General features: G+C 36.4%; 1 protein-coding gene across 1 annotated transcript; it reads left to right on the plus strand.

Moving 5' to 3' along the window:
- On the plus strand, positions 1–25,459 carry EIF3E (eukaryotic translation initiation factor 3 subunit E). The gene is made up of 13 exons (XM_072852031.1): positions 1–159; positions 2,030–2,144; positions 5,230–5,347; positions 9,051–9,093; positions 9,551–9,655; positions 11,688–11,813; positions 13,313–13,437; positions 14,533–14,659; positions 16,748–16,849; positions 17,896–18,005; positions 23,678–23,780; positions 24,027–24,161; positions 25,293–25,459. The coding sequence occupies exons 1-13, from the start codon at positions 70–72 to the stop codon at positions 25,329–25,331; spliced, it is 1,338 nt and encodes a 445-aa protein (XP_072708132.1). The 5' UTR covers positions 1–69; the 3' UTR covers positions 25,332–25,459.
- Positions 25,460–25,472: the final 13 nt, after the last annotated feature.

The raw sequence follows: 25,472 nt of genomic DNA on the forward strand, positions 1-25,472 counted from the left end.
CCGCGGCCACCCGCTGTCTCCCTGCGCGCCGCTGGGCCCCGCCTTTCTCTTTTCTTTTCCGTCGCCAAGATGGCGGAGTACGATCTGACCACCAAGATCGCGCACTTCTTGGACCGGCACTTGGTCTTCCCGCTGCTGGAGTTCCTCTCTGTCAAGGAGGTACGTGGCTATCCCAGAGGTGGGGGAGCTGGCCGTGCAGCTGGGGGAGCGGAGAAGTGGCAGGCGGCACCACCAGCTGCTGGGGCCGCTCACGGGCCTGGGGCGCGCCGTGGCCGTCGCCGTCTCCTTCCTCAGGCGTTGCGTGGCCTGGGCCCGGCCCGTGAGGCGACTCGGAGTTCGCTTCCTAAGGGAGGAGCTTGAGGCTTATGCACCGCGTGGGGAGAGGGCGAGGGAGAGGCGTGTGGGCCTTCCCCGTGAGGGAGGGAGAGCAGGGCCGAGAGGAGGCCTGGGGGAGCAGCTCCTCCTGCAGCGCGGCTCCCCGGGCCGCTCGCTTGCGAGGCAGAGGGGAACTCCTCTTTCCCTTCCCCCGGATTTGGCGTAGTTTCTTTCCCTTCCCCATAATCCGGGGGAGGGAAAAACTCGCAGCCCTGGTTCGTTTTTTGCCTACTTCCCGACGGCGTGAGACAGCTCTCCTTATCCCTGCGCCTCGTCTGCGGCCCTTGTCACTCGTGCTCCTCCTCAGCCGCGGAGTTGCAGGGCGGTGTGTGGGGTTGCATCAGTGTAGGTAGTGTTGCTAATCAACTTTAAACCGTTGCCATCAGGAATTTATGTTTAAACCAAGTGTAAGTCCCTTTTAGTGCTGTCCTTTGTTGGTCTTTTATATATATTTTTAAGTGTATTACTACGAAGAACCCAGTAATGCTTCAGATGCTTTAAACTTTCATCTATCAAAACTATCTGAAGCGTTCATCTGATCCATTTTAAAATGGAAACAAAACGTGTAAAATCACATAAGTTTCGAATTTAAAATAGATACTATTTTAGGCTTCAGAACTGAACCAGTTAAGCATACATACATTGAGACAACTTGACCTAACCAGTTTTCATGTCTAGTGTATGGACTTTGCTTGCTGTCTGTTGTCTTAGGGGCACTTTTAGTATTTTGGCATTTGTAAATCAGCTCAAGTTAATTAAACAGTTATTATTGTAGTGTTAATCTTGAACAAGATGATGTTCAGAGCTGAATTAAAGTTTTGCAGGATCTGTGTCCGAGATGTCTGTAAATGTGGTATGGTGAATTGTAATACAGCCTTCATGCAAATGTATTTTTGAGGTATACTCTAGTTTAGGCCCCCACCTACATCTTGAAGGCCTAACAGCAGTCCACAACTCATGACTAAATTATGGGGTAGGAACTTTAAAAAACAATTTGACAAGTTTAAAAGAACACTATCCAATTACACAAGCTAAACTAAATTTGCTCTTATGCTATAGGCCTAACAACATATTTTAGATTAATCTGTGCTACAGTTAAATTGTAAGCTTTATCTTGAGTGTATATTTTGAGATCCACTTTAAATTATTTGACTAGTCTGCACTGTTCAGCATGTTATTTTGTGGCAAGTATTTGCTACTTCAAAAGAAAAATCTGACCAAGGTTTTATTTATTTTTTAAATATAAATGTTTATACATATATTTATATATATAATTTTCAGAGATTTTTTCATATTGGATTTTTTCTTGTGAATTGTAATAGGAATTACTATTCCTGTAATAGGAATTACTATTCCTGTTAAAGGAATAGTAATCTGAAATGTTATTTGTCTTCTGACTAGTTTTTGAAGTTCCTGCATTCATAAATAGGAGGAAATTGCTGCTATCTTGCCAAGACCAGAAATGTAGAGAGGCTGTATAGTAAGCACACTAAATGACAGAGCTGTGAGATCTTGCAAAGCTATGAGATTTGATGTTTAAAACTATTTAATTGGACAAAAATCCATAAACAAACTGTACCATAAAGGTAACTATGTAATATGAATTGGAAACTATTTAATAGGAATTAACAGATTTTCTTGAATACTATTTCAGATATACAATGAAAAAGAGTTACTCCAAGGAAAACTGGATCTCCTTAGTGACACCAACATGGTGGATTTTGCTATGGATGTGTACAAAAATCTTTATTCTGATGAAATTCCACATGGTAAGCTGCTCATTTAGAAGTAAAATTTGTTTTACAACCTTTGTATCTAAAATAAGAAATAGCTAGTGGTAATTTGCTTGTTGCACTCAAAAACTAGAATACTGTTTATCTTGGGCCTTAACGAAAGGATGTGCAATACTGAAACAAATAGAATCCCCTAATCCTGGGAAGTTTGCGTTTGGTCTATCAGGAACTTAGTCTTTGAGTGATGTCTGAAGTATTTCAATGCTAATTTGGACATTTCTAGCACTTTAAGGGTATAGCCTAATAGATTTGCACTTATTTTTCATCTGTCAAATTAAACACTTGCACAGTGATTTGGGGTCACTAAACTTTTTCTTTAAAGCATCCAGTATTAAGGCTAGATTTCCATTGTAAGTAACTCCATTAATCTGACTGTCTATGGTTGATGTTTAGACTTTGAGGAGATACAGAAGTTTTTGAAAATGTGTGTTTTGCTCACTTCTGTCACCATATAAATTGCTGTTTCTCTAGAAGAAAAGAAATGATAATTAATATTCTCATAAAGAACATGAAATGTAATCTCTTACTGTCTTCTCCATGATTTTGGAAACTTTCCTATTTACTTCTTAAATTTCTATCTTCCTGAGGAGTGTTTCGGGAGGAGGAGAAAATTAGTGTATCTTGCTGTCTCTAATTTCTGTCTTTCATGGCTGGTTTTGTGTGGTTGTTAGGGGGTTTTTTTTCCCCCTATTGTTGTTTTTTCTGGGTTGTGTTTTTGTTTTGGTGGTTTGTTTTTGTGTTTTTTATTTTCCTTCCTGACCCTAGTCTTTGAATATACACTTTCTTCCTATTTCTCCATCTTTTTTTCATTTTGTGGAATTCTTTGCCTTTTCCTAAACTAGTGGGACTACAGTCTGCCTTGCCTGCAGCTTAGGAGGAAGAGATTCAGGTGCTTTTGCATAGTCAGGTACAAGATGCAGCTGTTCTTCTGCCTTGGTCTTATTCTTTCCAGGCTCTTTAAGCTGCAGAGTTGGCAGCTAGCCTCTTTGGAAATACATTAAGAGAAGTGATAGACTTATGGACCTTGAATTCAAGGTTTTGACCAAATCTTTGATATGCTAGCATTAGATGTTGTTTATGGGTGTATATGCAATGATGCATGGGACTGATAACAAATAACATGAACCAGAGGTTTTCACTTTTGTAATCGAAGAAATAGTTGTAATGATAGCTTCACTTCTTGGTTGCTTATCAGTTCTACTGTTTTAAAAAGTCAGACTGTCTCAGGGCTGTAAAAATCTCAAAGCTGAATAGGTTTTCCTCTTTCTTTCCTTGCTCCAGCCTTTCTAAACTGTTGAAGAAGAATATCATTTTTATCAGTAGTAAATAAGTAGTAAAATCCTGAAGTAGTAAGCAGCACAAGAAATAACAATCCTAGCACACTTTCACAAAGTAACTAGTCTAATGTCTTTAATATTCCGATTACAGCCACTTATTTAAGCAGGTTGCTAAGTGTATAATTTCATAAGGTCATAGCTGCAAGTTGAATGAATTTGGTCACTGGGAGAGCTCTGCCTTCATATAGTCCAATAATTTCCACACTTGTAATGTTTTATACTCTTTTCAAACATCTTTAAGATTTTGTCATCAGTTTGGCAGGATTTTTTTTGTATGATGACTTACTGTTGTTTGATCTGTGGCTTTTATTCAACAGTATAAAATTAACATAATCAGAGGTAATACTTTCACATGGAGTCAGGGTGCTTGCTTGTACATCTTTCTATGAAAAGGTCTTAACTTAGTCTGAGGTCTTTCTGGTATGTGTCATCTTCATGTATCAACGCTTATCAGAATGTGTGTACAGACAGGTTCTTTTTATTTGTGGGATTACTGGCTTCGTTAGAATTTTGTGCTGATTTTTTTTTAAGACCTCACTGTTTTAAGTACTCAAAGCTAAGTTCACTTACACTATTATACTTAGAAGTGTCCTTGCACAATTTATAGTTATTTTGTCTTGTCTTCCATGACATCAACTTACAATTACACAGCTAGGAGATGTCATAAGAAAACGTTTTTGTACTCTCTTAGTAAGGCAACTGAATGTTTTTTCCTTCATCTGTTTCCCCTTCCTCTTTTATAATCTCAAGATTCATCTGAAGTTGGAGATAATTTCTCCTTGGAGAAATTATTGGAACACTTCCTATCAGGCAAGTCATTCTTAGATTTAGGTTGGGTCACCATTATGGTGTTAGCCACTTTGGGCCTCCTTCACAAACATATATGTAGTCAAATCACGAAAGAAATGCCTAATAGGTTCACTGTGGCATTGAGTGTCCTGGTGTGTGGCTCACTTCCATGGTTTCCTGCGTACTGTTCTCTCCTGGGATTTGGTCTTGGCTTCTCTGATGCCATATGTTTCTTGGCTCATATAGCCAGTCTCAGGGTGCTACTGTTTTTTCTTTAGGTTTTTTTAAGCATATAGGATTTTTTTGAATTTTATTTAAGTGTTCATTTTATTGCAGTGGTAGCACTTGGTGAGGAAGTTTGGGTCTGTGTAAAATAATTACCCTAAACCTGTTAAATCTATTTCCTAACAATTTTTCACAAAAGGTTTAATGTTCTAATTAAGCGTGCACAGTGTTCCAAAACATAATTTTGCAGACTGAGCTGCTTTAAATTCTTCCTGTGAATTTTCAGATAAATATTCTAAAAATGTGCTTTCAGAACCTGGTCAGTTAGAGGAAAATCAGTCTTATTGGTATCATAGCATTGTTTACTTTTTTCCAAGTTTATATGGAATAAGTGAACTTACTTAAAAGTTTTTTCTCCCTTAGTGGAAGCCTGAAGATACCTTGTATAATACAGACTCTGCTCCAGCTATACCTGCTCTTTAGTGGCTTGATTAGAACTCCACACAGGAGGAAAGGAACCAAATGTTAGAAGCTTTTTATTAACTTAATGAATTGTTAGATACCTCTGGTTTTCTGACTTGACTGAGAGGACAAGTGAGGTAGGAATTGGGAAGACATGTTCAAATGTGCTGTCAGCACCTGTAATTACAGGCAGGTTTCTGTAAAAACTTAAGGCATTACATTAAAATCTTTTTTGTTTGTGTGTGTAGCTTTGCGTGAGAAGAGAACAACTGTTGTTGCACAGCTGAAGCAGCTTCAAGCTGAAACTGAACCTATTGTCAAGATGTTTGAGGATCCGGAGACTACAAGGCAAATGCAGTCCACTAGGTAATTTCTAACATAATTTCTCAGGACATCTTGTTGGTACCTCTTGGGTGTTGATGATAGGAATGCTCTCTGTGTAGAGATTGCAAAGAAAGACTTATTTCCAGCCAATATTTAAGTAGTGCTTGTGGTCAGGTAATTGAAATTGCTGGACACAATTTACTCTTTTCAGTGCTTTTACCTGCTGTGCATAAGGCATCTCTGTTGTTCCTCATGTTCATGAATCAACTTGGGACAAGTGACAGTCATCATTCAGTGTGGTCAAATCACAGCCGAGATTGGTTTTGGGGAGGTTGGGGGGCTTTTTTTCTTTGTTTGAGGGGGGTTGTTTGGGGGTTTTTGAGGGGAAATATGGCCTGAAACAATTCAGATTGTCTTTCCTAGGAGACCGTCTGCCCTCTCTCCCTTTTCTACTTTCCACAGAGTATTATGGAGTGCTGTCTGTCTTAGTCTGGGAGGCCTGGTGGATAAGCATCCTTTCAGCCTTGTAGCATGTATTTCTCTCAGGAGTCCTGTCCTTCCCCCTTTACCCTCCTCCACCCCCCAAATTGGCCAACTTCTTGGTGTAACATAGTGCTCATAATAACCTTTTTAAGACATATCCAATTTCTTCTCACTTTGCTTAAGGGAATAATTAAATTTGTCTGCACATTATATCCAAGGACTATGAGAGTTTTCTTATGATTAAGCCTGAGTTGGGCCCTGTAGGAAAAAGTTCAACTGCAGTCATTGAGGAAGTAACTGTGCAACTTCAACAGAGGGGTGGGTAGGTAGTTGTTTAGCATAAATTACTGCTTGTTGTCTTTACGTAGGAAGCATTGTTATTACTGTTGTAGATGTGTCGAACCAACTCTGTAAGATTAATTAGATCCCTTCTTCAGCCTCACCTGCTCTAAGATTTCAAATAGAGCATACTACATCAGATAGAGCACCTATGGCTTGACTTTAATTTGAAGACGAAGCCTGTACTTGGATTTATTGTTGGCAGGCTTTATGCATCTACTGATACAGAAGATTGTAACATTGCTTCTGGACTTTTTCTCAGAAAAACATTGAATGCACAAACTCTTTTTTTTTTTTTTTTTCCCCCTGGTTTGCAGAAATCTTCTTGATGAGGTGTACCTTTGTTTGGGAGCAACCGCCCCTGAAGAAAGTGGGTCCTTGAAAGGGGAGGAACTTGATTAGAGTTTTCTCCTTGTTTCAAGTGCAGATTATCTTCCTTTTTTCCCTTCCCTCTCTTAGCCCAACTTGCTGAGAAACCTAATAATCAACCCTTATGTCAGATAATTATATTAAGAAAAGGAATTACATTTGCTTATGATTTGGGTGGTTATGCAAAGCGAGGAGCCACTCGACAGCTTTTGGAAGTATAGCTTTGAAAGTGGAAGGCCCAATTGCCATTAGGTAATTGCTTTGATGTTATTAACTGGGACTATCTTAAAGAAAAGACTGCCTGATACTACCACTCTATTCAAATCTAATTGAATTCTGATCCATATATAGAGATCTTGTTCAATTCTTGCTTTGCCTTTAGCCAGTTTTTATCATAATATTTGGCCTAGAAAAAAAATGACCTTGTTGCAATTCGAAGTACTAGCATTTCTTGGGAAATGTATTCTGCTACTTGACCTTTGATTCACAGAAGTTGGTCAGTAGTACTTACTCCAAATCAGAAACACCCCGTTTGGAAGCAAGAGATATGATCAAAAAATGCATGGGATATAACTTGCCTAATGCTGTAAAATATTAGCCCTACTACTCATATGCAGCAAGTTTTGTTTCAGAACTGGTACATCATTTTTGTTTTTAAAATGTCTGAAAACTTCACAGCTCAGAAATACTGGTTTTGGTTATTGGCTCGACAGAAATTCTAATCCAGATTGTTGGGGTTATACAGTAATGGGGAGTATCAGGCTGAAAGGTGTCAATCTATCTAGACCCAAGTAGCATGCTTTAGATAGTAGAAAGCAACTTTTGATTCTTTGACTTTTGTGAATTTCTGCTGGTGATTTGGAATCTCTATCAAATGTAGAGCTGCATATTATCACAGCTTTACATCATGGTTTTTGATCCATGACAGTGCTGTTTGGAACATCAAAGTCTGGGAAATGGTAGAAGATGACGTGTAAAGGAGACTTTGCAAGTGGAAGATCTTTCATGAATAAGACAGAACTTGTCACTTTCTTTTCTCTGTGCACCTGGTGGAAGACATTGACTTTAAAATTTTAGAGGAATAGTCACTATTCCTCATCCTTGAAGTATGTTCCACTGAAAGAAACCCATGAGATTATTTCATTGCTTCCATAAGTATTACTGGGGATTGTCATTCTTGGCTACCTTGGCAATGTACCATTTCTCTGCACAGTCTTACACCATAAGTTCTAGTTAAACAAACTCACAGCTTTACAGTCAGTTGATTTCAGAGTAAATGGGGACACTTTCCCCTGCATACACTTTCACTGTATCTTTGTCCCAAGAGGAATTTATAGCTTGATGCTCTCCTTTTAATTAAAATCTTGGTTATGTGTTCTATCAAATATGATAGTTCCATGAATTGACCAAGTCATCTTTACCACATGATTGACTGAAGTGTGAATCTACAGGATAGATGAAGTGGAGGGTAGCTGCAGGTATAGAAGCATGCCCAGGGAGGTTGGAGAATAGAAAAAATGGGGGGGCTGGAGAATAGAAAAAATGTCATTAATTCTTTCTCTATTGTAGAAGGGCAGTCCATACAATCAAAGTGCCAAACTGAAAATACTTTTCTTTTGCTTGTGAATATGAATTCAACTCTGTATATGAATTAAACTGTGGTTCTTGTTGCCAGATGATTGCAGCAGAGTTTGAATGGAATTCTTACTGCATTGAAAAGCTGATGTGCTAAAATTTTACTCTGAGCTGATCAAGATCCATTGCAGAGACTGGATAAAAAAATTATTCACTAAGTTAACTATTGTTCAAAAATAGCTATCTAAAGTCCTGTGGTCATTAATGTGTGACTTACTGGTGGTAGATAATTTCATGCTTGCCTGCTGGAGGCTTGAACTTTCCTTTCATCTAGATAATACTGCTTGTCCTTTTATTATCCATGTTGAATAAAAAAAAAAGCTTCAGAAATGTGATCATGGGTGAATTAGATGTTTAGAACTTAATAAGTATGATTATTTTTTTATAGTTTTGCATTCTGCAGGCATTTGCTCTGGTAGACGTATTCTTGCTAACCACTGTGTCCCAGTACTAACAGTGGGACAAGCTTCCTTTCTAATTCTATTTTACTTTAGTCTTTGCCATTTTTTTCCTGTCTCCTGTTAAACTCAAACTGCTTGGCTAGAGTAACTGCTGTGGAATTGGAACATGAGAGTGGGAAGAGCTCAAAGTCAGAATTTAACTTTCATACTGAGAGCTAAGGATGCCATCAAATTTAATACAACCTCCCACCCTTTCTTAACTGTAGGTATTGTTGCAGGTGGCATTCTTTATTTAAATTTTTAGTAATTTTAAGATTTTGAAACTTCATGACACTTTAGGAATAGTTGGCTAACTATTTCTGCAGTTGCTTTTGCACATCAAGTGGAGGAGTATCACTTTAAACTTGTACTCTATTTGGGTATTTTACTTTTAACAGCTAAAAGTTGTGTTGCGTAGTGTGTTGCATGGTGACAATTGGTTTGTTTTGTAAAAACTGGTATTTTTCTTCTTATTATAGGGATGGTCGGATGCTGTTTGACTATTTAGCTGAGAAGCATGGTGTAAGTGTTTTAATTCTTCTATCTGTCTGAATTCAGTTCTAAATATCTCTACCCAGCCTCCCTCACAGCCAACAGCTTTGACCGATCATGGGCTAGCATTTCAGCCCATCTTGTGTCAGTGTAGCTAATAGGCAGAATTCCTGATGCTAACATTTTTTATTTAAATGCCTTTGAACTTTTAATTTTTATACAAACAAAAATAAAGCTGGAACTTAATGTTAGCTGCATCCTTGTAACTAAGATGTGCTTTACTTTGTAATACAGAATTTCACCTTTTTTCCAGTATTGGTATAATCTTTAATTTGTGGCATGGATTAAGAGTATAATAGTTTTCCTGTGCACAATGTCTTTCAAAGAACCTAAAGACTTCAAAGGTTACTTTACTATTAAAATTGGCTTGTAACAGCATGTTTCTTTTTTTCTAGTGAAGAAAAGCTTTTTTCATATTCCTTTTCAGTTTAGGCAGGAGTACCTAGATACACTCTACAGGTATGCAAAATTCCAGTATGAATGTGGTAATTACTCAGGAGCTGCAGAATATCTCTACTTCTTTAGAGTTCTGGTAAGTTTTGGGTGTGTGTTGGGTTTGGGTTTTGTTTTGTGGTTTGTTTGGTTCTTTCAATGAAATACTTAGATCATAAGTTGTCTGTATTAATTCTTAACATACAGTACTTTTAGCTTTTTTAAGACAATTACTGTGCACTGACGAAAAGTTGAAAATAATTGTTAATAATCATCACTGACTATTATTGTCCAGCAATTGTGTTATTTTCATGCTGAATTCAGAGCTGTCCTTCAAACTTGTAGGTCTTGTGGTAACATTTAATTATGGAATAATACTTCTTTCCTCACTGTAAATGTATCCTGGAAAAAAAATTAAACAAAAAAGACCAAACAGTAAAATGAATACTTGTTTTTGTCCACAGATGTAAGCAACAGTAGGGAAAAGCTTGCAGGTGGATTGAATGTAATTGGTGGTAGTAGTGAACTACCAGCTTCTTATGTGAACTCTCATCTGTCTTCTCTTGAATTTTGTGATGGATTTAAGAGTATAAGTCGTCTGCCTAGGAAATGTAAACAGCTTAAATGAGAATTGTAGAGCCAGATTCATCGTCTCTGCAGCAACTCTTTTCATGTTGTTGTAATTGATGTAATTGGTGGGAGTGAATTTTGAGAATGAAGATTTAGCGTCTTGTAAGAATCTCAACACAGTAATTTTATTGTTGGTGGTCAGTGAATGTGCCATTTTACTAACAAATGGAAATTTAAGTTAACTGCTTGAAAACTCAGATACTGTAGCTAAAACAGCTGCGGAAAGCCAGTTATTGTGAATAGCTAACTGTAATTACGTGATTTGGAACTAGCACAGTGTGTGTGAACATCCTCAACTAAAAGTATCTGCTAAATTGGCACCTTGGTTGCCGGGAAGATAATGACTTTTAAACTGTGTGTATCTCATGGATGTGTGGAGTGATTGCTGAAAATACATAGTGGTTCATGTCATTGTTTCTTGCTGTCTAATCTTGTTTCTAGTCCCATCTAAAAATATCCTTAACTTTCCGAAATACTGCTGGAGTAAATAACAATAATTCCTGTAATTGACTATAATTAAAGAAGCAAAATTGAGAAATGTATCTTTAATCAGAATAGGGTTTAAAGTAGGAATGAGTTGAACTCTTAGTCTAAATGTTGATGATGAAGCTGGCTTTCAGTGTTATAGGTACATTCCATGTGCTGAGAGGGGAAGTAAAAGTTACGTATGTAGGTTTGTGGGCAGCTGTCCTTAATTCTTCATGCTTTAATTCTGGGCTTAGCATTATGTTCTTATATGTCAAATAACTCATTTGAAAAAGTGAAGTACTGTGTTTGTGCTGGTAATGGCTTGGTATAGGACTTTTGTTACTAATTCTGAGGGGAGGAGATTTGTTTAAAGTTCTGTGGGATGAAACATAACCTATGAAAGAACTATTGTAACTGATCTGAGAACAGAATTTGACACTGTGAATGACCTAGTGTAATTCATTCCTGTATAAAACTAACACAGCTTGACCTTAGGACTACCCTTCCAGGAAATAAATTCACTACTGCAAAGTTGCAGTTTTACTGGACATTTCTGTAAGAAGTATGCTTTTTGGCACTGCATTAGCAGAAAGAACTTTGAGTACTAGGTTTTTTTAAGGTGGTCACCTACTGTCATGAGTTTTTTTAAAACCTACTTTGTAATAACCTTGGTTTAGTAGTTTAGAAACATTTTTATATGGTGTGTTTTTTTAAAAAAAAAAAAGGAACCAGTGTGTCATCTGGTGCTTGGCCATTTCTTTTTTTTTTTAACTTAAACTGCAGCGCCATGGAGCTTTGGCTTACTTTGACAGGATTTTCTAGTTTCTACTTCAGAAGGTTTACTGCTGTTTTTACTTCTGTACCTAAATTGCTTTTTTTAAAAAAGTACTACATTTGGAAGGATAGGACCATGCAAATTTGGTATCTTGTAAATAAAAAAATAACTGCCAGAAAATATTTTTCTTATTTTTTAAAATAAATAATAATTTTTAAAAAACCTACGAGTATGACTTTGTTGCTGTTGTTGAAAATAGGTTCCAGCAACAGACAGAAATGCTTTGAGTTCTCTGTGGGGAAAACTGGCATCTGAAATTCTGATGCAGAATTGGGATGCAGCCATGGAAGATCTCACAAGACTAAAGGAGACAATAGATAATAATGTAAGTAAAATCTTGGTCATGTTATTAAGTTGAGAGGTTACAGGTGTTAGTATTCAGGTTTTCTTATGAATCACTTGCAGTCTTGTTTAGGAGTAGTTTACCACCTTTTCACTTGGTACTTTCTTAATAATAGTGGGAGAGTCGAAGGGTGCTCATGAAGAAATAGTGAAGCGTCCTTCTTCAAATTACTTGCTTCCCTCTTACCACTTTTGAAAATGTAGCTGAGCACTTTTAAGATATTTCCAATAAACAAAAAAACTAGTCTCAAGGATAAGTTTGAGGGTGTAAGGTATCATTGTGTGAAATTGTTTGCTGCTTAAATTTCAGGGAGTTGTACTATTCATTTTCTGTAAAGAATAAAATGCATGTAACTAAACTCTACTCTTCTCACATGAAAATAACACTTTTTACAGAAAATGCAAGACAGCTTGTTTTTGGAAATAGTTTTCAGCCAATTCAGCTTCCTCACCAGCTCCTGAGTTGAGATTAGCACCAAGAACATGAAAGGAAAGAGTGGGGCTGCAGTACTAATTCAGAGCAACTGAAGTGGTTAAGGACCTTTCAGTCTTCCTCTCTGCTCATGGGGCTGCAATGGCCATATCTGAAATGTGATAGTGTTACTCTGCTGAACCAGAATGTTGAAAAGGTGTTTGGTGTTTGTGTGTGTCCCTGCCCCACCCCCCCAATCATTCTTTATCTATATGGCAGATAACTAATGTTAATAAATTTTCTTCTCTAACTTTCTCATCTTTATGAACCTATATGGTTATAATAGGCTATTAAATTTGACTTCTTCATTAGACTGCAAGATTTTCTAGGATAGAATCATAGTAGTTAGTTGTCATGCTCTTTGGAGTGATTATTACTTGCTATGTCAGTTCATTCTCAACATGTTGCTTTGCAATCTATTTGAAGTGCTGCTGAAATCTGGAGCTAATACAGATACTTGGAGCTGAATCTGTGTTTGTGCATTATCAGCTGGTTTAAATGAAGATAGTTGAAGTCTTATTTCTTGGCTGAAAGTTATTACAGTGTTTCATCATTGTCTGAGAGTGTATGGCAAAAAAGGTCTTCTGAGGCTTTAGAAAGGAAGAAAAACTGAAAAGCTAGAGAAGCCAAGTAGTTCCTCAGATCATATCTGAAGAGGGAATACAAGAAGCGAAATTCAGGATTAAAAAGGGAAGTAATAACTTATGTTAGTATGGTGGTCTTTGGAGAACTAAAATCTATGCTCTTGCCATTATCAAATACAAATTTTGGCAAACAATTTGGAATATAGTATTGGAGAATTTATCTTGGTTATAACTTTCAGCAGATTTATGTTTAACACATGACAGGTTAAAAAGCTGGAAGTCGAGCTCAGCCTGAGAGTGATAAGAGCTAAAAGGAGCCAGTGGAAAATCACAAATTTTTGAACAATTACAGGTTTCTATGCATTAGTATTCATGCAAACTTTCTGTGTTTTATTTGACTTAAACCAATGTTATGTTTTCTTTTAGTCTGTCAGCTCTCCGCTGCAGTCTCTTCAGCAAAGAACATGGCTCATCCACTGGTCTTTGTTTGTGTTTTTTAATCATCCTAAAGGGAGAGACAATATCATTGACCTTTTTCTCTATCAACCACAGTAAGTTGTGTTGTGCTGTGTTGGGATCGTTAAATCAACATGAAGGCAGATGATGAATGTGCAAGCTTGTCGAACATTTCTCAGCCTGAAGCTGTTTCAGAAGTTCTGATGATATTGATGCTTTGAGTATTTTTTTTCCAAGCCTTTTTTCAAGTATTTGTGTATAATCTGCTCTTCTTCATGGTTGTACTTCCCCTTCAAGGAGAAGGGGTGGTGAAGTAGGAAGAACTGGCTCTTTTTTTTCTGGTCCTTGGTGGGGACAGAATAACTGGTTTTGCTACATTACCAACTCGTATTGTTCTATTTTGATTTTACAAAACCTATTTAAAAAGGGTTCTTGAGGAAAATCTGAGAATAAAAATGAAAATTGAAACACTAGAGCCATTTAGTGTTTCAGTCCTCTCAGAAGTGAGAGGACTGACTTCTTGTATGTAGATCTAGGAGTCTAGAACAGCTTAACACTAAGAAATTTAGTTATAGGCTTCGCTCTCCTTCCAGTAGGTGGTTGGAGATAATGTATTAGAATAGTACTAAAGAAAAGCAGTTGAATTCTTTGCATGATGATCCCAGTAGACTGGTAATTTGTAGTAGGCTTTTTTGCCTTCTTTTTGTTTCATAGTGTATGTGTTGGTTTGGTTTTTTAATTGTAATTCATACTTCTCACTTGTAGATATGGACTAAGTTACTGGACAGTTGAGCCAGGAAAGTTGCAGGCTCGGATGACAATATGAAAAAGGAATTCCTGTGTTTGTGTGCCTGTGCAAACCCCTTTTGTGAAATCAGTTTAGCTGACAGCTTAGGCCAGCATTGACCTGAACTTAGCATATGGACTGTTCTTTTGCAGTGCTAGCCCCTTTTCTTCTTTCCCTAGCACACTGCTGCCTTCTCTTCCCCTTGCTTCCTTCCCTCCTCCCCCTGTCCCAAAAAGATGATCACAAGGTTAACAAAAATAAATCATCCTTCTATATTTGAATAAATGGTCAGTCATAAGCCCTGGTATTGTATTGCATAAAAGGTGCATAAGCTATTTATCATGAATACTGTTTTGATGCAAAATTGCATTATCTGAGCTTTAGCTGTATTTTTTCTTTTTAGGTATCTCAATGCAATTCAGACAATGTGCCCACATATCCTCAGATACCTGACTACTGCAGTCATAACAAATAAGGATGTTCGAAAACGTAGACAAGTGCTGAAAGATCTAGTCAAGGTTATTCAGCAGGTAAGGACTGAAATATCTTATATTTTCTGTCCTTTCTTAAGGAGACGTCATAATAACTTTCTTCTAATGGTATGTCTGGTTTAGGACACGTTTTGGTGCTCACTTTCTCTCAGTGAACTAATTTTTCACTGTGCAGTAAAATGCATGTCGATCAGTGGGAAGACAGAATAACTTTTTTCCTCCGTTCATGTCGATGCGGAATGAGTAAAATAGAATATTCACTCAACTTTGCTGTTCTATCTGTACTTTTAAATGTAGAAAATTCTGCAAGATGTGTGAAATGGCTTTAAATCTGATTCTTCTTTTTCAGCCATCCCTACAAGAATTGTTGTTTGAATAAGGGATCTTGTTTGCATTTCAAAACCACTGAACTGTGTGCATTGTTTTGTGTTCATGATGTTTTATTGAAAATGCTTCTGTTGCCACAGTTATGTAAGGTTGTAGACATGGACAAGAGCAATAAAAGAATTGTGCTTGATAGCAATCAAAGGGGTTATGGCAAAGATTTTTATCTGAAATCAGCATGCAACTTGTATACAAGCCATCATGCTTCAAACACTTTTAATGATAATACATGTATTGCGAATAATAAATTATGATATATATGCGACAGTGCAGTTATTACAGGCTAGCAATCAATTATATCCACTCAAGCATTGATGGAACTACCTATGCAAAGCACAGTCAATGCAAAGACCAAATTTTAAGCATATCTTAATCTGTTCTTAGGCATTAGTGTTCACAAAAGAAATAGCATAAGAAGCTATAAACTAGTTGGAGTGTTAAGACTCATCTCTTATCTTAAGCTAAAACCTGACTTTAGCATTGCACTTCTAATGTAATATGAACTTCTAATATTTGAAATAAAGTAACATTTTACAACTTTTTTCCTTTCATTTTATCTTGTACAATTGTTATGAATAAAAAAAAGGATCACTAGGGTGTTCCTTTTGAAAATACCAACTCTGGCTTTGGTTTTGAAATATCTGATAAGAGATTTATTTCTTAGTACTATTCTACTCTGTATGGTTCATTATATTAAATCATAAAGTGGTAGAGATTTACAGATTTGAAAGCGGATCAGACAAGATCACTAGCGACTTGTCTACGTAGGAGAAACAAAGCACTGAATGAAGTGATTTGTCGAATGTAGTGTGGTAGGCTGATTACTAGCAATTAGAGATTGCTAATAGTTGCAATACATTTGCAAGTATTGAACTGATAGGTAAGCAGTTTGTTGTTCATCTCTGTTAAATTTAAAAGGTGATTGATCCAAGACTGTTCTGCATAGTGGATGTTAATTACGTGGTTAACAAGTACAATTTTGATGTAAAAAACCTTTACTTATAAAACTTAATTTTAAACCTAAGAGACTGTAAATACAGTTCTTTGGGAAAGGAAAAATAACTTTGATCCAGAAAAAAAAAAGTCTCTCAATTCCCTTAATCTGCTGATCTTATTTGTATGCTAAAGCAGATACTGACAGATACTGAGTTAAGCTATATTAAAATGTGCATTAGAGACTTATCAGAGGGTGTTTAATTACATCTTAATTTACACAGATGTATATAGAGCTAGTGTTGTTCCTGCCTTGTAGCTGAGAAAGTTGAGTAATTCCTGTAATGCCAAAATAAATTCAAGTATTTTGTATATAGAAAGTAGCATTATTTGTGTTAACTATGTTACCCGTGTAAATCAAATGATCCTTCAATTTGAAGTATGAAGGATTTAGTGTTGGACTACTATTTGAAATCAGAATTTAGGCAGACTATCTGTTCTACCATATTTTAAGAAAGTTGGAGGTTTGATACAGAACCAGCTCTAGTCTCTGACACTTTTCTAACCTTAAGATTGCAGCACTAAATGCTGAAGGCGAAACTAGACTTCTCGTTGTTTAACCAGACTATTGGGGGGGAAAAAAGCACATTTATGGAGCTTTTACAAGAGGAATTGTAAAGTTTAACTTCATATTTTTTAAGGTGATGTATCGACTTGTTTCCAGTATTAGATTTTGGTTGAAGACTATAAGGAATACTCGAGTGACCTTGTGGCCTTGATTCTACTGTTGTTCCTAATTTTTTTTGACAGGAGTCCTACACATACAGGGACCCTATCACAGAGTTTGTGGAATGCTTATACGTTAATTTTGATTTCGATGGTGCACAGAAGAAGCTGAGAGAGTGTGAAACAGTAAGGTTTATAACACTTATAAGACTTCTTCCTTTACTTAAAGATCTCTAAAATTCACAATGGCCAGCCAAATTGTTTGAAGTGGTGTTTGATTCCATTGCCAGTGTTCTCTGAGCTTTAATTCACAGTTGGGGGGGGGGGCGGTGTTGGTGTGTTGGGTGTTTTGGTTTTGTGGGTTTTTTTGTTTTGTTTTTGACAACTCATTTTGTAACACTTAAGACTTACTGGTAAGAATATAGCTTTAAAATTATATTTGAGCAACTCTAGAAGAAGTGAATAGGTAATCATGCATTTGGCTGAGCTTCAGCTTTTCCATTTAGTGTTTGAGAAGTGCTTGAAGAAAAACTTGGATTTACCTTCTGTTCTGAAAGATACTCCATCCTGGAATTGTAGCGGTGAAAAGTAATGTGAAATAACATTAGGATAGTTAAATACATATTCTTGGAAAATTCTTTGTTAATCTACTACGAACAGTTGAAGATACTGAACACTTGGGTTGACTAATGTAAAAGTTAAGTATTTCTAATAGCTGAACACTAGTACCAATTCTTATACTCTCTGGTTTGGCTTTCCTTTCATGAGTATTAGTTACCTAACTGGGTAAATCGGAAGGCTTATAATCATCTTCACTGCATAGGGGTGGTGGTCCTGTAATCTGAACTTTATAGGAACACTTGCACTACTAAGTAAACTGGCTTGCATGGTAAGAAGAATGATCAAATTGCAGAGTGAGAGAAGAATCCAATATGAGGGGGGAGTTATATTTGCTGTGTTAGGGGGTTCTTCAGTAGAATTATGACAGCAGTAGACCTTGTTCTCTTCTTGAGTCAGACCTCAGCGATCATGTTAGCATGTGATTTTAATTTAGCAAGCTGCAGAACAATGAAAATTTCTGCTAAGTCTGTAGCTTTTTCTCCACATCTTGTAATATACCAAGAACTGTTTTTAGCTGAACTCATCACTGATCTTACTTATTGACGGTGTCTACCAGTAAATCACTACTTCCATGTTTGTTCTCAGTGTTCCTTTTCTCCTTACACTTGCAGGTGCTTGTGAATGATTTCTTCTTAGTGGCATGCCTTGAGGACTTCATTGAGAATGCTCGTCTCTTTATATTTGAGACTTTTTGTCGCATCCATCAATGTATCAGCATTGGGTAAGATAACTTCTTAATACGGCAGTTCAGAAAAATCAGTCATGGATGACAGTTTGACAGTGTAAACTTTAGTAGTAAAATATTCAGTCATCAGATAAAATAAAAATCACTAACTAAAGTCTGATTAGATAGTTGTCTTTCTAGTTTTATTGCTCTAAAGTAATATACTTAAATTACAACAACCATATTTTAAAGCTGAATTCTTGTGGTTAACTTAAAAACAACCTCTCTCTACCACCCCCAGCTCCCCAGACAAACAGTGCTTTCAAGCTAAAACTTTCTCATGGTGTCAAGTGAGATCTCTACTGGATTTAATGGGAACTTTCATATCCATACTGAAGTCCAGGTGTCTTAATTTAGAGCTCAATTCCATGCATATTGGTATAGAGTGGTAACATTAAGTAAATACAAACTGCAAATACAGCAATTGCTCAAACTTATTTATATTTAGTAGATATAGATACCCACATCTGTCTTATAGGTATGTTCTTTGAAAATTATTAGAATTGTATTGCTTTTTTCATTAATTAAATAGAAAACAGTAGATCTTATTCCCTGTTGCACAGAGTGAGTGATCTGGCTGTAAGAAAATGTTCTTACTAGCAAGGGTGTCTGTCATTTACTCAAATTAATTTTGTAAAAGCAGACTTTTCAAATGGATCAGCTCCGATGCCTCTATTGTAAAAACTAAGCAGGAAGATGGTTATGCATGCTTGAGATCCCTTTCCATTTGGCCTTTGCCCCTGTTCCCCATATTTCCACTTCCCTTAAATTAAAAAGGAAAAAAAGTGAAGTGAAAAACTCTGAATGCTATAAAAATCTCAATGGTAAAGAACAGTGCAGAGATCCTTGAGACAGCAGAAATCAAGGCTGTTAAATCAATCAAGTTCAATGGAGTCTTGTTACCAGCTTGCATCCAGAGCAAATGTGTGCATCTGGTCCTCTGAGTAAGCGATTTAATGCTGCTTGATTTCAAAAGAAAAGAACTTGAGAGAAAATTGTCTTAGTTTTGCAAGCTTATTGAAAGGATTGCTTTTTTTTTTTTCATGGATAGGTATAGTTGGAGGAAGGACAAAGATTCTTGTTGCTTTTAATCTCTGTTCACTGGCTGACACATTTGTCTTCAATACATTTGGAAAATATTTTTTTTTAACCTTTGTATCAGCTTAAAATAGTCAATGACTTCAATGTAAAAGGCAAACAGTGAATTTGAGCATTTTAATCAGTTGTGGTGTATCGCGTTTTAAGCATAGTCATAATAGTCAACTGAACTAGATGCTGTGAACAAAACTTTTCCATACTTAATGTTCATTTCTATAAGGGGGCTAATACTTTATCTAAAATCACTTTAAGCAGAGTACTGCACACTTAAGGATAAAGGGGTTTTGAATAAGTATTTGGAAGAAAAAAATGTAACTAAAGTTCTCTTAGGGATGAGTTTCTGGGGAATATAAGACCCAATAGTGTCTTGCTATTTCCTATAAATGGTTTTTAGTACTGTGAATGCTGCACATATTCAAGCACAAGTTTTCAATGAAACTAGATGTTTAAGCTTTTTTAACTAAAGACTAGATGTCTTCCTAAGAAGTCTGCTTCTCTGATCTGGCTCCAGTCAACGAGCAGAGTCCGGAGGATATATCTTAAGTATTGCTCAAGTCTCTCTGTCAAAAGATACTGATAAACTGTGGGTAATATACCAGTGGTTCATTACAGCAAAAATAGCAAGCTTTATTTAACAAATCAAGGTTTATGGTAGGTGGTTGTCATTTATTTAGTGTTTATTACTTATTTTGCAGTTCATATTTTTTTGTGCCATATGTGGTATTTCAACTCCCAAGTATGATAGAAAATATTGTAGTTGGCTCTCCTTGTTATGTGTAATTCGTAAGTATAGGTAGCAGTGTCTTTATTTTATAAGCATTGTGGTGTGTTCTGAGGCAGATAAGGGACTTTGAGTTGAGACATGTATTTCAGATTGACATGGATATTCCTACCATGTATCACTTCAGGTGATATCATGTGGAATCAATCATCAGTAATGAGATTCTTTTCAGTAGGTTATTGTGTTTAAATGATGGATGCAAGCCTTAAATTTCTGCACAAGCTGTAACAGTCATTAGATTTGGGCTTACTAAGTGGGGCGCATAAGTATTTCCTAGTGCATTTCGGACTTGTTTTTGAAGAAATTAGCCAGTCAAAATGCTTTTAATTAAACGTTTGACTGAGGCATAGTTCTTGCATTTTCTTGTCCACAAGTGATTTCCACTGCTATTCCTGGAGTTGAAAACTAGTTGGTTGTACCACAGTGCTTGATAAGTACTGTTTAACTATTCAGGACAAATTTGAAAACAATTAGTGGGAAATCTGCTATTCCTTATGTTAAATGGAAAATAGATGGCTCATTTTGGTTGTGTGATTTTTTTTTTTAACTACTTACATCTGTTAGGCAGCTGACATTTTTCCAAAGGATGTAGTTGCTTTATCAGTTGTAACTTAAAATTTATACGTTCTGAATCATCCTGCAATTAGTTTACTGTTTGAAATATCATGTTTAGTAGGGAGTAATAGATGAAATAAATTCAGAATGTGTTTTGGTTTGTTCGGTATGCCTGTATTTAATTGAAGAGCTGAATATGCTTCATTCTTCTTTTCTATATGTTTTTCTTCTCTGTGCAGTACAAGATAGGCTTGTTTACTGAATTCCACACATCTTTATATTTGAACTTGCCTTTTAAGCAAAGGAAAACTTAAATAACACTTGCCCTAGCATGACCCAAATAAGTGAATCTCCTTATAAAACAGAGGGACAGGAATAATCTTAAGAACTATTTTTGAAACTACTGTTGGGAAACTACCCTTTGAAATCACCTGTAACTTGAAATGGTAGACAGTATTATTTAAATATTAATAAAATTATTTCATTATAATTCACTAAGTTTTATTGGATTATAGTGGGGATTTTTATAAACAATAGTAATCTGGAGTAAAACTTTTCTTTGCTTCTGTTCCTTAGTATTAATGGTGTTTAATATGTATTTGTAAATCTGAATGTGTCACTATTACTTGAACTGTTAAACTTGTATGGGGCTAAGCTGTAGTTGGTATCTCTTGGGAGTATTAGATATGTATTTTTAACAGTGCGATAGGAGAATAGTGGTGTTTGTTACATAACTGTAATCAGGATAGATCTTCAGTGCATTTGCTCTGGAAGGATAGAGAATGCTTTTTTTTTTTTTTTTGCCCCTATGTGTTGCTTTACCAGGCAAGCACCTCCATGTTATACGTCCAGGCACTTTGGGTGGTGCTGGCTGCTTCAGTGTAGCCTGCAAGGAGACCCTGAAATGGAATCCAGTTGCTACAGGTGCTGGAATAAGGTCACTTTTTGTGTCAAAGGTGTGATAATGTGTTAGATTTTTTAATACAGTATCTTTATTTCACTGAAAGATAGCTGTTACTTGATAACTTTGGTTATTTTGTATTAAAATTTAAAACCATGTAAATCTCAAAGGAGAAGTTGAGATAAAGTAGGGTTTTATATACCTTTCTACCCTGTCATTTTCATTCTACGACTTGTAAGTTTTCCAAATGCATGTGCAGGAAAAAATACCTGTACAGAGGTGTGTTATGTCTGTCATGTAACTGCATATATGCTATATGTTTGTTCATATAACACTCTTTTTTAATTTAAAAAAGGCCACCTCTGAAGAAGCTGAGCTAGTAAAATTTAGACATAATAGGAAAAGGTAGAATTATCTGCTAGGTGATATAAAGCACATCATAGTTTCTGGCTTGGAATGACTCTAGAAGCCTGTACCCACTTCCCCTCCAAGTACACAGGGACTTTAGGTTAAGGAAAAAGCAAAATATAGGTGCTGTAGGTTGGAAGGGACCTCTGGAAGTAATCTGGTTTAATCCTGTGCACCCAATTACAACTCTAAGCAAGATCCACTGCAGTGTTCCATTATGCTACTTAAGGCCCTGTCTAGTTGATTCTTGACTATCTCGAAGGATGGAGGTTCCACACTTTAATCCCAAAAGTATGTTGCTTAATCCCCAGTGTAGTGGCAGTAACCATTCTTGTGGTCATCTGGAGGAGGAGTTACTTTATCTGAATTCTGTTGGTGCTTCTAAAAAAGACATGTGAGAATTCCCCTAACAGACACACATCCCACCCCATGTTCTTTCAGTTTGAAATTTCTTTGGTTTCAAGTCAGGTGCTTAGCATCGCTGATTCAAAGGTAGTAAAGCAATTTGTAGCTTCTTCCTATAGAAATAGCTGTCTTATTCTGCCTAGGTGATTGATAATTCTACAAAAATTTACATCCCTGATGTCTTGTATTCTCTTGTCTGCCTTAACTCGCTACAATTGCTAATTCAACCATGGATTAACAGTTCTAATGGAACAGTAGCAACTGTGGCTGGATTTTACTTCCCCTTGCTTTGTGAAACTCCAGATATTTTGTTGCCTGTTGTGTTGTTTCACTGCAGTGAGTTCAGTGTAAGTCCAGGATATTAAGTTACTTTTTTTTTCTGTTCACCTCACTTCATGTTTGTGACAAAAATGGAATTTACTTTTATAGTTGGGAGAAGGGTGAGAGATCAAGAACATATAGGAGGGAAGACTGTATAGAGAAGACTATATAGATAGTCTAGCTAGGTAGACGAGCTACTAATTGATATATTATAAAGTATTTGCTTGACACTAATAATCATCAAGAGGGAAATTACTCTTTCAGGTGGAGAAAAATATGTTTAAGCAAAATACTGTAAAATGCTGGGAACTGACCTCCTGTGAAACTCAGCGTAGCCAGCTGGCTTTTTGGTCATGTCTGTAGCCCTTACCTCATGTTTGTTACCTTAGTCTGAAAGCTGATGGAAGAATGCGTGTTACAAATGTCCTGTATGAGCCAACTGCCAGCAGGAAGCTAAAGGAGTTGGCTGAAAAGCCATGGGAAACACCATCAGAAGGAATTACTCCTGGACAAGAGTGCTTGTTTCATTAAGAATTTTCCTTTCTCTGTCCTCCCCCACCATCCCTCCTTGAAATTACAAGAAGTCTGAGCATAGTGTATCTGTCACATCTTCTATACCAAACTCTGTCTCATGGCTTTTGTTCCTGAAACTTCAGGGTGAAGTTTATTGCAAAATGAGCTACTGAGAGACACTTTCCTAGACCTAGACTTTAGATTAATCTAAACTTTCGTGACTGCTGGCTGGATTTAAATAAGAATAAAAGCAATTCAGTTGTTCTCTTTATAATGATGGTTGCTGATTTATGTTGTGGTGAGATTACTTAATTGACAGTTTTCCAAGGAATGTTCATGTAGGCAAGGTTTAATAGGAATATATAAAAATTGTGCAGGTCGAGATTTAAGTGGAATATGTAGTTCAGAACGTGTAAGTATATACTTTCAGGATGTGAATTCCTTATTCACAATGTCCCAGTGTAAAGCAGTGGGGGTGGGAGATGTGCAAGACTGGATGTATGTAAGCTTTAAAGCAATTTCAGCCAAATGACAGTGTGCTTCCCAGATTTGTGGTATTTATTGAATATAAGTTTTGGGCGGTGCCAAATTTTGTGTGTGTTTAACTTGTATTCCATAGTCCCTAGTCATGTATACCAACATCAGAGGGATTCTGTTTCACCTTTTGATAAGTCTGTTATCTTTTAGTATGTTGGCAGATAAACTAAACATGACTCCTGAAGAAGCGGAAAGATGGATTGTCAATCTAATTCGAAATGCACGATTAGATGCCAAATTGGATTCAAAGCTGGTAAGACTGTATAGATGGGTCCAAGTGAATTTGTTGAACTTTTCATTAAGTTTCTTTTACCTTATTCAGGAACAGTGAATTCAAATTTCTGGTTTTTTTTTTCTTTGCCCATAAAGTGTAGTGGACTTCATTTATTCTGTTTTGATCCTGTGTGTAAGGTGATTTGTGAAAGCTCTGAAAGCAGAGTGTTAAATTAAAGGCATATGCATTGAGTGATAAATTTTCTTTATCTTTCCTGTGTTTTAGGGCCATGTAGTCATGGGCAACAATGCAGTCTCACCTTATCAACAAGTGATTGAAAAGACCAAAAGCCTGTCTTTTCGTAGTCAAATGTTGGCTATGAACATTGAGAAGAAATTGAATCAGAGTGGTAGATCTGAGGTTGGTATAAGTTACAGTTTTCTGAATTCCTGCTGTCTTTTTTTTTTCTTTTGTGAGATATATTTAAGTATAATTCTTAACCTGTTCCTTAATTCATCAGATGTACCTACTTCTAATTCTCACACTAGGAATTCAATTGGGAAAGGTTTATTTTCTTATGCTGAGCATTAGACAGTGATTCTTGTTTTCTTCTCACCTCTCTCCTCATCACTAGGTATTCTTTTTTTGATGTGTAACTAGGAGTGTTTCTGTCATTTCATTCTCTTCTTCCTTCAAATGGTCTCCTTTACTGCCTGAAAAGGGCTGATTTTGAAGGGTGGCATTTATTAAAGTAGTTGTATTTTTTCCAGTGGGTTGTACTTGAAAAGTATCTGTAGATATATATAGTATTGAGAGAAGAATGAATGATGCTTAAGACTGAAACATGAAGGAGGAGTGCAAAACCCTAACTGTTAAACCTGTCTCATGTAGTACTAGAGAATATAATTAGGTCAGCCAGAGGTTTAAGTAGAACCAGTGAAAATAAGGAAGTTGGCAAGATCATCTGGTTTTGCATCTGTCCATGTTGCAATATGGGAAGTTTTGTGAGGGAGAAGAACAACAGTGTAAGATGGATGGCTCTGAGATCCACTGAGGACCCAGCCATACATACTTAAAACAAACAAACAAAAAAACCCCACCAAACCACATGTTAAAAGAACTTACAAAACATTAAAAGTTTTATTGGGCTTCTTCACTGCTTGGTTGAAATAGTGATGGAAATTGGACAAGCAGTGGTGCATTAGTTTATTCCATTAAAGGGAAGTCATGTGAAACTTACGTGATATTATTTTCTTTTAAAAATATAGCTGCAAAATTATTTTTATATTTATTTTGGAATCTTCTAGAACTTTTCCTTCTTGAAACTACTAGCTTGGGGGACTCAGGCTGTGCAACTTAATTACAGCATGTATTTCTGCTATATCAACAGTTGCTTTGAACTTACAGGTATCCTTCACTAAATAACAATATTCCCACTTCATAGCCATATATCAGTATTAACTTTTTAATCATGTCTCATAAATTTCAGTAACCAACAGATAATGTAGTAATTTCTGTTCTACTAATCCTTGTTTATTTTTTTTTTTTTAGGCACCTAACTGGGCTACTCAAGACTCTGGCTTCTATTGAAACATTTCTGCAGAGGGGGGAAAATCAGTTTTAATTTGACTAAAAAGCACATAAATATGTAAATTTTTTGAGAAAAGGTAATTATGTATTCCATCTAACATTATTTGAATAAAACTGGCTTATTTTAACAGTCTGTGCATC

This window comes from Ciconia boyciana, chromosome 2, assembly GCF_034638445.1.
Source record: "Ciconia boyciana chromosome 2, ASM3463844v1, whole genome shotgun sequence".
NCBI lineage: Eukaryota > Metazoa > Chordata > Aves > Ciconiiformes > Ciconiidae > Ciconia > Ciconia boyciana.